Consider the following 15,351-nt stretch of genomic DNA (forward strand, 5'->3'; position numbering starts at 1 on the left):
ATGGATTCACTGAGTAGTAATTGTAGGTAGGTTGTGGCTAAAGAGAGTAGTAGGTCACTTGAGGTGAGACTTTGGAGTTTACATTTTGTCCCTGGTGAGCAGACCTCTTTCTCTCTGCTTTCTAGTTGCCATTTTTGAACTATTTTCTTTAACGATGCTCTTCTCCCACAATGTTCTACCTTACCTTGGGTCCAGAGCTACAGAGTCAACCAACCACAGACTGAACCTCTGAAACTGTGAGCCAAAACAAACTTTTCCTCGTCTTTGCTATTCTTGTCAGGTCCTTTGGTCACAGTAATGCAAAAACTGACTAAAACAGTTACATTTTTGCTATCTCTTTCACCAAAACTGTAAGTTCTTTAGAGACAGGGAATCTATTTATCTTACTCCCTTCTGTAGCTTCAGTACCTACAACAGTGCTTGGCAAATAAATGTATCTAAATTTGTTGAATGATCTCTCGTGGCTAAAAGGCCCTGCATGATGTGATAGTCACATACCTGCAGTGAATAGTTGAGTATCTCCTATTTTTTTCTTCTTACCACCTATCTATCCCTTTTCAGGTAACCACACCCTCAATTTTCTCTAAAGAATCATTCCTTCACCCCACTCTCAGTGCACATGAGTTAAGATGAGATTGATCTTCTTCCCTTTGTATCTGAAGACAGAGAGATAACCCAGATCCACAGTCCATGAATGGTTTTCTGCCCGCCATGACAGCATCCAGGTGGGTATGAGCCAAATGGACCAATGAGAACCAGCTCCAAGAAATTTGCTGTAGCTCTTCCTTCTAGGGTAGCTCTCCACTGAGAGAATGCACGCCAGGAGTTCTGGGTGCTTGAGAAGAGAGCCAGACTGAAGGCAGAGCCAGTGCTGAGCGAGTCAGGGCCGAGGCGCGGAGAGCCAGATCCCAGAAGCTGTCGTTTAGGGCCCTGGATCCAGTCCTGCCTGAGCATGGACTTCTAAGCGACACACTGATTGATTGCTTTTATTGGTTTTATGTGCTTGAATTGGCGTTCCATCAACTGTGACTGCAGGTTTCATGACCAGTAGACTCTAATTTCACTTTACCTTCTCTATATAAATGAGAATTGTGCTCAGTTGCTAAACTTGGAAATGAGTGAAAGAAGTCAAAGAGTCTATTTTTGTCATGGAATCAGAATTTTGGAGATAAATAGTCCTGGCCTGGGATGGTGGATCCACAATACTACGAGGGACTCGGGCTTCTTCTATTTTATGTTCAGCTGCCCTAAAGGTGCTCTTGGTATCTTATGGGAATAAGGTGGCTCTTCAACCTCCAGCATTGAATCCTGGTTCCAGGCAGGAAGAAACAGAGGGAAAAAGCCATCACACGTGTGGCAACAAAGTCTGACCTCCAGCCCCCCTCGAAGGACATTTTACATATACCCATGAAACTTTTTTTGTACCATATTGAACCCAGGGGCACTTAACCACTGAGCCACATCCCAGCCCTTTTCTATATTTTATTTAGAGACAGGGTCTCACTGAGTTGCTTAGGGCCATGCCAAGTTGCTGAGGCTGGCTTTGAACTCACGATCCTCCTTCCTCAGCCTCCCAAGCCACTGGGATTACAGGTGTGTTCCACCATGCCTGGATCCACAAAACATCTTTATTGTGGTCAAATACATATAACATAAAAATTGCCATTTCACTCCCATGTTTGAGTGTGTGATTCAGAGGCATGAATGACATTCACAATGTTTTGGGATGTTGGCCACTTTCTCTGAAATGTTTTCATAAACCTAATGGAAATTTTGCATCAACGAAGCTTCCCATTACCCTCTCTTCTCAGCCCCAATAATCTTCAATCCACTGTCCATCTTTATGTATTTGCCAGTTCTAGGAACCTCATGTGGGTGGAATCTTTCGTGTCTGGCGTTTTCCACTTAGCATACTATGTCTTAAAGGTCCATCCACGTGGTATCGTGTATTTGAGCTTCATAACTTTTCATGGCTGCGTAATATGCCATTGCATGTATGTACCTCGTTATGTTTACCCATTCATTTTTCGACAATCATTGGGATTGTTCCCACCATTTAATTATTGTCCAAACAACAAATAATTTTAATTATATTTTATTGATCAAAATTTTATCACAGGTCTATCCTTCTTTCTAAAGAAGACTGAAAAAATGTAACTTTCTTCAACTGGACAAAAATGTCCCCAATTTCAAGTGGAATTTTACTAGTAAGAAGAAATGAAGAAAGACAAGTGGCTAAGCAACTACAGGTTTGTGCGACAATCCCCTCTTTTGCTGGCCATGTCTTGCTACATGGAGACTACAGTAATCTTTTCCCAAAGGCTACCACTCCAAAGTCTTACTCATTGAAAATGCAGGACTTCTGGGTGATGTGCAGCCCCCTTCAGCTGGTTTGGGTGTATCTTCTTATGGCCTAAACTGAGAAGCAACTTGCTTGCTCCCGGTATGTCCCTTATTCAATAGTGCAGAAGGAACCAGAGAGCCAGTGAGAACTTTTGGATTTAGAGACACACAGTCATCGCAGGCCTAGAGAGTCAGCCACCCAAACAGGAGTCACAACATTTCTGACCTGGGATTGGAAGAAGTGTCCCAGCTAGCAAACCTGTTCTTTTATCAGACAGGAACTTCCTTATCCATTAATTTCCATCATCCTTCTATCTGCTTCTGGAAGGTTCTTTGTTGTCCACCTCTCTCCCTGGGCTCATCTGAGGTGGGATTGGAGAAGACAAGCATCCTGTGGGGCTCAGAGATCTTTGAGGAGTTTCACTTAGTAGGTATGTATCAAGATTGAAAAGTATTTGGTAATGTATTTTCTTCCCAACGCTAATATGCTTGGCATATTTTCAGGCGAGAGGATCTGACTAAACATCTTGTTTGGACATAATGTTTCGAGCATGGAGAGTCTGCCACAGGAACCCCACCACCCTCTGGCCTTGCCCAAACTCACCACAAACCAGAGCTTTAAACACGGTTCCCTCAGCTCTTCACTAGAGTATTCATTGTTAAGAACTCCATGTCAATGGGACTGCTATGAAGCCTTCCTGGTGACCTTCTGAGACATTAATTGTCCTTGACCTGCACGTCCCCTATCACAGGATTCTCTAGCAGCAGAGCCTGAGGCAGGGATTCAGATGCACCCTGACTTATTGAGGGAGTGATCTTCAGGGAAAATAAAACCAACAACAAGGAAATACGGGATACAGGATGAGAAAGGACAAGTGATTTTTTTTTTTTTTTTTAAATTGTGATTCCTTTCGGAGGAGCTTAAGTACTTGCTGAGAACTTGCTGGAAATGAACATTTTTAAGCACCACCCTCCTTAGAAACTCCAGGAGTAGAACCAAGCATCCTGGCATTCGACATGACTTTGAGGTGATTCTAATGCATGCTGTGGTTTAAGGACCACAGGGGAAGAAAACAAAGTCAAACCAGGATGTGGTCTCAAGTCGAGACTTGGCCTGATCCACGGAAGACTCTGGAGCAGAAATTGCATCTTGAAGTCATCTCTGCCTTCTGGAACCATCTCTGCCTTCTGGAACCATCTCTGCCTTCTGGAACCATCTCTGTCTTCTGGAACCATCTCTGCCTTCTGGAACCATCTCTGCCTTCTGGCAAGACAGCGTCATTTTGCACCTGGGACCAACACTGATGGCTCAGGCCGCCCCTACGGCACTGGGGGTTTTATTGGTCCAATGATCTCTGTCCTCCCCATTGGACTGAGTGTTCCAGGTGGTCAAGAACACTGTGTCTCTTGCTTATTATTGACTCGCCAGTGCCTGTTGCAGGTGGGAAACTCAATCGTTATTGGTGAAATTAATTGATTAAGCAAATTCTAATTGAATATCTATTAAATCCTGAGCCCTATTCTTGGGTTTGGTAATTTAGATATGAACAAGACAAAAGTCCCTGTCCCTACCAGGGAGATGAAAATAAACACAAAAACATATATGCCTATGTCTACATATACATACGCATATCCGCAGTATACAGGCAGGAAATGATAAATGTCAGGAGGAAAGACAGAGTGGGGGGAAAAGGGAAGAGTGGGGTGATATTTCAGACAGCAATTACAGAAGGAGGCTCTGAGAAGGTGACATTTGAGTTGAATGAAATGAGGGATTGAAATGTGAGACTATCTTCTGGTGGCAGCCATTTTATGCAAATTTAAAATTATTCCGAATTAAAAAAAAATAATTAAACAAACTATCTCAGGGAAGAGCATTCCAGGCCCAGGGAAGAAATGGATGAGTCACAGAAAACACCTGGCATTTCTGCATTGATAAAGCAGGAGGTGGCTCCGAGATGGACAGTTGGCAGGCTGCTTACTGTTTTCATTTATTTTTTAATTAACTTGAAACATTTATCAAAGTGTACATGCACAGGATTAAAAGTCAAATGGGATAGAAAGGACTGTAATGAAAAACAGGTATCCTGGTCCTTTTCCCCAAGAGTAATCAAGAGTAATCTATCACCCATTCTTGCCTAAGTATAACTTATGCCAATCTCTCCTCTTCTCCAAATAGAGTCATAGAATATTTTTGGTTCTGTTGATTACCTTTGTAACTTTCAATAAAATACCCAAATTTGAGACATCCTTTCATCGGCCGGAGACATATATCTTGGTTTGTCTCTTTGTAATATCAGGACATTGCATCTTCCCTTCCCTTCCCAACTCCTGGGGGCTGGTCCGGGGACAGGTCCCCGTAGCCATGTTGTGCTGTTCGCCCCCCATCTCCTGGCACACCGCTGATTGGAAGTGCTGCACACACGGGCTCAGCCAATCAGATTGTCTCTCCTGGAAACTTGGAATTGCAACTAAAACTTCTCATTTTAGTCTGGCTAGGTTCCTTGAATAGAAATGACATGAAAACTCAAAATCTCGCTCCCATCTTGAAGATCAAAGAGGAGAGAAGGCAAAACAATTTTTTTCAACTGAAAATATGAAAAGAGGCAAAGAAGAAAAAAATGGAGCAACTGTCAAAGCTCCTGATGGCTTTTCTTTTCTAGTTCTAGTTCTTTGTGGAGGCCTAATTGTGCCTTGCCTCATGGTTCCATAAAATATTGTCATAGCCTTATACCAAATCCCCCATTTTCTCAAGCTAGTTCCGGTGAGTTTCTGCAGTTCACAGACAAGATGTGCTCTCTAGCACACCCCTGGTTCCATCACTGACCTCTTGGGAAATGAGTACTTTGTTCCAAAGTACTGAGCAGATAGTCTTACACCAGGTACACAAGAAGCGATTATCGAATTGAATGAATTGTTGGTGCTCCTTAAGTAACAAAAACCACACTCTTTTTTGTGCTTTTATTAGTGCATCATATTTATACATAACAGTTGGATTCATTTTGACATAATCACATATGCAAGGAATTTAATCTACTCCATTTTTGGCCTGGTTGCCCCCCCCCCACGCCCTCCTCTCCGCCTTCCCTCTATTCCCTTTCCTCTACTCTACTGGTCTTCCACTCATTTATTTTTAATTGGTGATTTACAGATATACATAAAGGTGGAATTAACCACTTCCACAGGGAACTCACTTTTCCAGAGGTGAGTAACCGATAAAAGGATGAACAGAAAAAAATCACAAATAGGTACGCTATGTCAGCTACTCACTAGCTAAGAGTCAAATGCAAGACAAAAAGCCTTAAGAGAATCGCACATCAGTTTCAAACTGTCTGACTGCCCTGCTAGACTCCTGCCAGATAAGGAGAATCAGAAAGGGTCATCAGCAAACACAGAGGAAGACTCCAGCTCCATGGCTTTGACTGAGTGCTGTGAATCTCTGGGGGCCCTGATTGATCTGGTGAGTGAGCCCTCTTGTGGTGAGAATGGGGAATCACACCCAGGCTTAGAAACAGATTTCTACGCACCCCTGTACACACCTACACGTTCTGTTGAATGAAAGGATGAGGTCACCCCCTAGTAAGTGGGGAGGAATTATCAGGAACTAACTGGCGGTCTCCCTGCCTCCGCACTCCCCCTCCAGTCAGGTGCTCTGACTTGCTCCATATGCAGGTTCAGGACTTCCCACACTCTGTGATCAGCTTCAGCTCTGGACATGAGTTACAGAGATGATCCTGCCTCACCAAGACAAAAGCTCAGCATAAACCTCCATTCTTGTAACTTGTGTCCCCCTTCTCCACATTGTGACCATGACTGTTACCTTCATCTACCCGGCTCCTGCTTCCCATCAGCTACCTGGATACTTGGTTCTGGCCACCACACCCTGGATGTCTGGGCTTATAGCACAATCTGAGGGGTGGAGAGGGATCTACTCTTCTATTACTGTGGGTCTAGGGAATGGAGTGATTGGCACACTCTTCCTAAGGTGCCTTGACTTTCTGTCAATATGGTCCTACTTTGCGAGAATACCTTTCTTGCCTCTGTTGGAGTAATGGAAGAATAAAACATCTTGGAGTGACTGTTTGGGTCATTATAAATTATTTCATATTGCTTAAGTTTCTGAGAGTAGGAAAGGAAAATTCACTAATTTAATAACTTCTCTCAGGAAAGACCAATTTCTCTTCCCTATTGCACATGTCCTTTTCCTTCAAAAAAGAAAAAAAAAAACTAATAATAATCAAAGCAGGACATTTGATTGAGAAAAGAATTTTCATTATAGGAACAAAAAATCGCTAAGTTACTTGCAGGAGGCCTCCTTCATGTTACTCCATTATCTGCAGTCATTCTGGGGTATGGCTAGAGGTGATCCTGGTCCTAAGTTGTATGCTTCGATTCTTTTGTTTATGTGGTATAAACCATGACACATTCATATGAAATCAAGCACATAAGTGTAAAAAGCTACACACCCCAACCAATGCTATACCTACACACAAGGATGCATATCCCACATGCCCACTGCTGCGTGTTTAGAGCAATCGAGGGCACATGGTCCACAACACTGCTGCATATGTTTCCATATGGGTTTTGCAACAAATTCACAGGCACTCATAGCAAACTTGAACACAGCACAGGTAAACACTCAAATACAAATCATACCATAACTATGTATTCACATAATGCAGGCACATATGTGTATATCTAACACCAAGAATGACGTCTTCAAATGACCTTAACACAAATAAAAATGGCAAAGTCATGGGGAAGTTGTGAGTTGCTTTTGAGAACCCTCTGCTACCTGATTGCCACTCAATCATCTGAATAGTAGTTCTCAGACAGCCAGAGATGCCACCATGGCAGTAGCATGTCAGTGATTATCTCCTATTATATTTTTGTCCAGTTAAACAACACTTAACTGTGACAGCTAGTTGTGGACACATATCAGGGACAGCAGAAACAACTCAAGCAGCTTCAAATACAAACACTCAACCTCTGACCATATCAGTCATATACTAGCACAAGAAAAATTTATAAGGGCTAGTCTGTAGAATGTCTTCAGTCAACTCAGTGAGTGCTCATGTATGTGCTGAAATACATGGAATTAAAAAGCTGGTTTAGTGCTGATCCATTGCAACATGGTCTATTTCCAAGGAAGAGAGCTTTCAGGTGTGCAACGGCATTTGTGCTTTGGACTAACAAGAAAAGCAGACCTGACTTCACCTATTTTGTGGTCTGCCTTAGACATGGATGTTAACAAATGAACATCACAGGGATCTTTGGAAAGAATCTGACATTTTCCATGGCTCTGGCACCTTGGACTCATGACCCCCTCAAATGTAAAGGTGTTAAAGTGTGTAAGAGGTTTGTGCAGGAACCAAAAATCTCAGATCCCCTGATATGTGAACAACAGAATTTGTACGTTTAGTTCCTTTGGTCTTTTAGGAATACATGTTCATATTTATATGAACAGTTCGTGGTCTGATCTGAGCACGTTATCTCCCGTGTAAACCAGAGCTCCAGAGAAAGGAGGGTAGACATATTGGTTTGTTTTCTGGGGAACCAAATTGAGACAGACTATACACAGATGCGCCTGTGACAACACTTTTGCCGGCCCAAGTGAACCACAGAACCGTCACCCAGTCCCGTCGGTCCCTTTAAGAAGGCTAGGTCTCTCTGATCTTCTCTCTCCCCAGTGGGTTCCAGCGCCTCCCGCAGCAAAAAGCAAACTTGCCTGGCTCCTGGGGCCCGGGGGGAGGGGAGTTGATTGGAGAATGCTGCGTTGGGTGGGCGCGGAGAGAGCGCCAGAGTGCGCTGCGGGCTTCTTTCCCCTTCCCCTTTCCTTAACCCTTCGCGGAGCGGAGGAAGAGGATCGTGCTGCAGCGCCTAGAAGCCAGGGCGCTGACTGCCCTGGGCTCCCGAAACTTTGCGCGGAGCGTGGGCTGGACTAGACAGAGCCCAGCCGGCTGGCTGGCCTGGAAAAGGACCCAGGAATGGTGCTGGGGAGCGACCCTTCAGCACCCCAGGTCCCTAGCCCATGCGCTAGCAAGGCAGGAGTGCAGCCGCAGAAGGGAGCTGTCCGTTCAGCACCGCGGACCTTAAGCCCTGGGCGATAGGAGGAGGAGGCTGGGCAACAGGCGGGGAGCTGTCCCTTCAGCACCACGGACCTTTGCCCTCCCTTGAAACCACCGGGCCCCTGCCCCAGGACTCTGCCTTTTCTCCAGTTTGAGCGGGGGTGTCGGGAGCAGGCGGAGAGCTTTCCTGGGAGGCTGGGGAAGCAGTGAACACTCTTCTCAGCGACTCGCCTCCCAGCAGTGCTATTTTTTGCCATCCGCCCTCACCCCCAGCACACGCGCTCGCACACACACGCACGCACACGCGCGCACACACACACACACACACACACACGCACAAGCACACACAGACCTCTCTGGATTTCTTTGCCTTGAGTCTCCTGGGGCTGTGAGGAACCAGGCGCATCTCAAACCGAGCTGGCAGCTCCAGGCTCTGAAGCCATGCCCTGCACGAACCCTCGTCCTTACCAAGCTCCTGAGGAATGAAAGGAACCCAGGGACCCTCCGAAGGCAGCAGTGATGTGGACCAACCCCCTGGAGCCAGCACCCTCCCGAGGGCCATAGACGACCCAGGGAACTGGAGAGAGCTCAAGACAGGAAATCCTAGCTTTCCTAAAGTCCCCGTGGATGCTGACAAAAGGAGGTCTGAATTTTTGGAAGAGCCTGTCCTAGGTTACACAGCTGCAGAGTGATTTTCTCCTCTGGCACTGAATCTCCCCCTGCAACCCCCAGACGTCCAGAGTACCATGAAGAATTATGAGGATGTCTGACAGAGGTATCCAGATGTTGATCACCACTGTGGGAGCCTTTGCAGCTTTTAGTTTAATGACCATTGCAGTGGGCACGGACTACTGGTTATATTCCAGAGGCGTGTGCAGGACTAAATCTACAAGTGATAATGAAACCAGCAGGAAGAATGAAGAAGTAATGACCCATTCTGGGCTGTGGAGGACCTGCTGCTTAGAAGGTATTTACAAATTCCTCTCGATGGCTCTGAATTATCCAGCTTCTAATATTCTGGTGGGTGTTCGGGGAGATGGAGGCAGTGGTGGGGAAAGAGGAATAGTTGGAATTATTGTTGAGAATGTGCAGGTGTCCAGACTGTTCGCAGCAAGATTGATGCTGTGTGGGATGAAAGTGTTGGATCTTGTTGATTGTTTTTGGTGTAAGCTTCATGTGATGAGATTTTTGTGACACTCTAGGCAGCTTCTGCAGTTGAGATATCTCGAAATCCAAAATCCCCAGGCATGTTGAGAACTGCTTGCATCTCTGGCTAGAGAAGGGGGTCTTTACATTTGCTTCAATTGCATCTCAGTGGTGGGGAGTGAGGAAAGGAGGGAGCAAAGACCGGAGGGAGGTAGTGAGGGAGGAGGGAGAGAGACCCTGATCTGACCTGGTGCATCCTGAGCTATTTCTTTATTTCTCAACATAGTCTTTTCAGTTTCTTCTGAGTTGGGTCTAACTAAATATTGTCATGAACTTCCACTGCCAACCAGTATCAGGGTAACATATGTGAACCCCCACCTCCACCTGCTACACACATTTAAAGAAAACTTCCTTATTTATACATGTTTCATTATTTTGGATCAAAATAAAATGGAATTGTTGGGATTTGAATCCATCTGCCTTCATTCCTAAATTATTCCCAAACCCAACGAATATATTTCATGGCATTTACATAAGATTGATTCTCCAAGAACTGCAGCCCATCACTTCTCCTTCTAAAGATTAGAGGATTTGGTCTAAATTATAATGAAGAAGACAGACCTGTTTTAGAACAAGTAGCCTATCTCACTCTTGGACTTGTTTCACTACATGAGGATCGACTCTTGGCATCTCTGGGCAATGCCTGGGTATCATGGGGAGAGAAAAGAGACCTAAAGAAGAAAATCAAAGCTCTGTGGAACCTGGATGCCTGAGAGAAGTCACTGGATTAGAGGGGACAGTAGGCAGTTTTTTCAGGCTTCCGAGGAATCAGTGAAGCTTGTCATAGTGATAGGCAAGAAAATATGAATTTCCTAAGTACTCCCCTCCCTTTCTAGACATTGGCTCTCCACACCTGCATTCCCAGTGGCTGGTATAGTCAGAGCTTCTGGAGAACTTGCATTTATGTAAATGTCTTAGGAAGTCATGCTATGACATCACTCACTAGTGTAATATTGCATCATTGCTGGCCTTGTTCCCATGTCCTGACTCTGAACAACTGATCTCCTGACTGTAGCGCTACTACAATTAATTGTTTCCAACGCAAATTTGCAACTGGTGGGATGCCCAGGTAGGAAGGGGCTACTTTAAATGCAACTAGGACTACGTGAAGTTGAAAGACCTGAGCAACGCTGCAAATGATCTGTGTAACCTTGGCCAAGACCTTTGCCCTCTCCAACTCTCAATGCATCAATATGAGCAATGATTAGTTTGGAATTGGTGGTCTTGCATAAGCATTATCCAACATTTATACTGTTTCCAGTGCCCTAACTGACAATCGTAAGGTAATTCTTTCCTTAACATTGACAAAATGCTAATATCTGTGATAATGTGTGTTCATGTACAATCTGGATGGTGAAGTCATTTTCCGAGGGAAATTCCATGAATTCCCTTTCCTATGTTGGCAATAAGGAATCAGTTTTTTTTTTTTTTTTTTTTTTTTTTTTTTTTTTTGGCAATACTGTGATATGGTGAATGTTTGAAAGCCCACATAGTTCTAGAAAGGACAGTAAAAAATCTGAGGCACCTCTCAAGTAAAAAATGGCACATAGGTAGATCATGTTTTAGTCATTTATAGTCCTTCTGCCTCTTGGAACTAAACCTTTGAAATGCACAATTAAACACCAATTTGGGCTTCCCCCATGGAAAAAAAAAATCTGTCAGAGCAGATGTGTGGCCTAAAATTCCTGAACCCTTGCTCAGAATTTCTCAAGAGATGGTTTCCTCTTTTTTCCAACATCATGTTCTACACCCACAATATGCCCAAGGAATTGGAACTCCACCCAGGCATTCTGTGGGCTTGGTGGGAGAAGTGAGAAATTGAATCAAGAAGGAATTGGATGAATTGAAGATGTGTTCTTAGGCAAGTGAATTCTTTTGAGAAAATTCATTGCAGTCTTCAAACAATTTGGCCCAGCCAAATCATTTTTATACTTTTGAAATATTAAGTACAGCAAGATGCACAAACCTTAACGAATCACAACAAATATTTAGCTATGTGCACATCCATATCACCCACATGTAGACGGGCCTGGCTAAAATTTGAAGCTGGGATTCTTTATTAATCTACTGAATACATCAAGTGTTCAAGGAATTTGCAGGAGCCTCTGGTTTCTGCATGCTAAGATTCATGCTGGAGGTAGCACTATCCTGGGTATTGCCATGCTGAGGGTCGAGATGTACAGACATCTCCCATTTGGTATCTCTTGTCTGTCCCAGAGCTTAACCTCTTCATCTTCTGGTCCTTTATCTATCCAAGGATAACTGGGGTGGGAGATCTTGTAGCTCAGTTTTCTTACAGATCAAATCAGAAGAGTCCATTCTTCCATACATTCTTAAGAGCCACGAGACAATGTGACTATTTTGTCCAAAAGAAGAAAATGCTCAGGAGGGACATGACAGTTGTCTGCAGATATATGAAAAACTGTCATTTGGAAGAGAGATTTGAAATGTTCTATGTGGTCTCAATGGGGGTAGAAATAGGAACTGAAGGAAGGCAGGCTTTTCCTAAATATAAATCATTAGCCAGTGTGGAATGGGAATCTCCAGGGAGTGATGAGTTCCCCAACATCAATGATATTGCTGTAGGAGGAAGTAACATCAATTGTTCCTTGACTTGGCTAGACATCAGAGACTCATGATGAGTTTTTAAAACATCAATTATCAGGCCCCACAATTCAATCTCCTGCTTCTATATGTCTGTGATGTATCACTAGAATCTGAATTTCCTAAGTCTCTCAAGCAATTGTGATGCTCAAGCCAACACATATTGGGTATTGACAATGGGCTTGGAGATGACTCTGTCGGTTAATGAGGATCACATCACTCAAGTAAGAGGAGGATATTTCCAATTTTCAATCCTGTAACTCATCAGAATGTCATTTACCTTTAGCCCTTACTCCATGCTAACACCACTTTAAAGATTCTGAACATTTCTTAAACTTTTGATAACATGCTTTCATGTTCAGAAGAGCTCAATGATGTAGGTACAATTATTATCAACCTCATTTTACAGATGAGGAAACTGAGAAAAAGTTACATAACTTGCCCAAGGTCACAAACCTCAACTCAGCCGTCAATATTTAAAATCGACGCTAGGCTGCTTCTCAGAGTATTTGCTAGAGAACATTAATTCGGGTTCTGATGGATAGTTTGCTACTGGTGCAAGCATTGGCCCATGAGAATACCCAGCTACATGGGTTTTTCCATTCAGAAGTCCCCAATCCGAGAATTCTCGACCTGGGCAGCATTGGCAGGAGAGCAGAAGCCACCAGCAAGCAAAAACTCAGAGGCAGCAAAGGGCACACTTTGAATGAAAAAAAAAAAAACAAAAAAACAAAAAAAAACCAGTCAACCTATGTACAGACACCCCACACTGAGACACCAAAATGAATGACTGACTCATTATCAGGAAAAGCTTGCGAGTCACAAAGTAGTGCCCACCCTAACCTGCAGCACGCTTTCAATGGCGACCCATGAATTTGAATGAGAACTCCTTCAGTATGGAACTTTCTCATTAAGAAAACCTTTCCAAGTCCACACTACAATCAAAGCAATGTATTTCATGGGTGGGAAGACCACTGGCCTAGTAGTTAGAAGCTCTGGGTAATAAACACATTTATGTTACTTACAGTTCTCTCAATTGTGTGTATCATTTTCCTCCATTGCAACCCAGTTGACCCAATTCTAAGAACTTAGGGCAAGATTAGAGAGTACTCAATCACATAAATGTCCACGTGGCCTAGGCAAGTAGTGGAAAGTGTGAAACACATTTCACAATCCTTTTAATTCTGTGGGGCATGGTTTTATATACATTTGAGAAGATATATGGTAACAAAGTTGATCTCAGTGTGGGGGCAATAGGGAGTGGTGGAGACTGTGGCAAACTGAAGGACACAGCACCATCTAAAAAGCAATTATTACTTCACTCGACTTTTACCCTGGGGAGATGTACACCAAACATGGCCCAGAATTCCAAGTAAAGAAAAGCCAGATGCAAAATCTCTTGAATTTTAAAATACAGGCAACTGGCTTGGCTTTTTAAAAACCTGGTATTAATTTTTTACATTGTTCCTGAACTTGGCCTATGGGATGCCAGTATTAAGCCCCCAAAATTTCCTAAATGCCCTTTTTCATTCAAATTTCTGATATTTTCATATCTTAATCCCCAAATTATTCTTTACAAGCCCATAATTGCTTATTCAGTTCATTGTCAAAAAAAGAAGTTAACTACTAAGAAAAGAAAGCCCACTTAGGATTTTAGGACAGGGAACTTAAAAATTTATGGAAAAGAGGTTCAATAAACTGCTGTTTCTGCTACAGATGGGACTAGATGACACTAAACATCTGGCTGAAAAACCGAAAAAAATTAACCAGTCATTAGAAGCTCCCCCATATTTCCTAATCTCCAGATGGTTGACTCCTTCAGCCAGATGGGGTTCCAGCTTTATTTATGTGTTTGGAAGCCTTCAGGGAAGCTGCAGAGAGGTGGTGAGGAAGAGGGTGAGAGGAAGACATTACAGTTATTGACTACTTCCTGTGTGCCAAGCCCTGGGCTCAGATGTGTGAGCTGCCATTGGCACCTTCTCCCCACCCCCCAGTAGACTCTGAACTCCATGAGGATTACAGTGTGCTGGGGACACTGCTGCACATCCCCGGAGTGGTCCCTTCTGCTCCTCCAGTCCTGGACTGAGTCCCGCACCTCCCCTTAGCCACAGGCGTAGAATGTGCTAGAACCGTTCACCCTGTTCCCTTCAATACTCTTCCTCGTCACCCACAAAGCCCAAGAAACACATGGAAAAGGAAATCAAACTGATGTCTTAGGATAGGGGTGGGTGACCTGGTTGGGTGTGGGTTTAGTCAGGCCTGGGCAGGAGGTAGGGTTCAGAATGTGAGCATGACTAACAAGCAAGTCCCCACCAGCTTCCCAGCACTGTTGCAGCCAACCTAGCCCCTTCTGGGACCCCCTGGAGCGCCCTCAAATCCATCAAGTGAAGGGTGAAGAGCTGACCCCCCAGGCGCCATCCCCGCCCTGGGAAACCCTCCGCTCTTGTTGGCTAACCTTGTGCCTCACCGATAGCTACATAGTTTGAAATCGCACTCGGAGCTGTGTCATTACTAGTAGAAAGAACCTCCTTATGTTTTTCTGCCTCAACTCTGTGACTCCATAATCTCACCCATTTTAGGTAGTAGATGCCTCAAGAATATCTTTGTTGGCTTCATCTGTCTTCCGCATTAGAATAAAGGCCGGTTGGTGACCTGTATCCCAAGGCTGGGTGACCCGTGTGGTTTATTTATGTGAGTAACTAGTGTGTGTCAAGAAAAAAAAAAAAAATTAAAACAAGGAATCGGGTAAAATGAGGGCACATTCTTTTAACATTCTCACAGAGCTGTGTACAACAAGCTTACCTGAGAAGTTGTCTCAGTCTCTGGGGACAAGTACATTTGACTTTGCTTTTTTTTTTTCTAAATAAATTCAGGTCTCACTGCTGCATATTTTCTAGTAGAAAACTGAGAAAATGCACATAGACTGTTTTTGTTCTGTAGAGGGACACATGATTTCTGTTGATTAGAAGAGATAACTCCAAAGATTGTGGATTTAGTGCTTTCCAGAACATTAATCAGTTTTATATCTAACTTAGCAATCCTATTTGAGAACATTTTCCCTGAAAAATAAAATAACCAGTTTTGTCCTTTTGCTAGTTCCCTTACTGTTGAGTTGGATAAAATTTGACAT

The 15,351-nt window shown here is 43.7% G+C and overlaps 1 protein-coding gene across 1 annotated transcript in view; it reads left to right on the top strand.

The window, feature by feature from the left end:
* Positions 1-8,439: 8,439 nt before the first annotated feature.
* CACNG3 (calcium voltage-gated channel auxiliary subunit gamma 3) overlaps positions 8,440-15,351 on the top strand; it is a 77,569-nt gene continuing 70,657 nt past the window's right edge. Inside the window, exon 1 of the mRNA XM_079121137.1 lies at positions 8,440-9,378. Coding sequence (XP_078977263.1) covers positions 9,168-9,378 — 211 coding nt within the window. The 5' untranslated portion in view covers positions 8,440-9,167. The remainder of the gene's footprint in view (positions 9,379-15,351) is intronic.

This window comes from Sciurus vulgaris, assembly GCF_902686455.1.
Source record: "Sciurus vulgaris genome assembly, chromosome: 18".
NCBI classification, from domain to species: domain Eukaryota; kingdom Metazoa; phylum Chordata; class Mammalia; order Rodentia; family Sciuridae; genus Sciurus; species Sciurus vulgaris.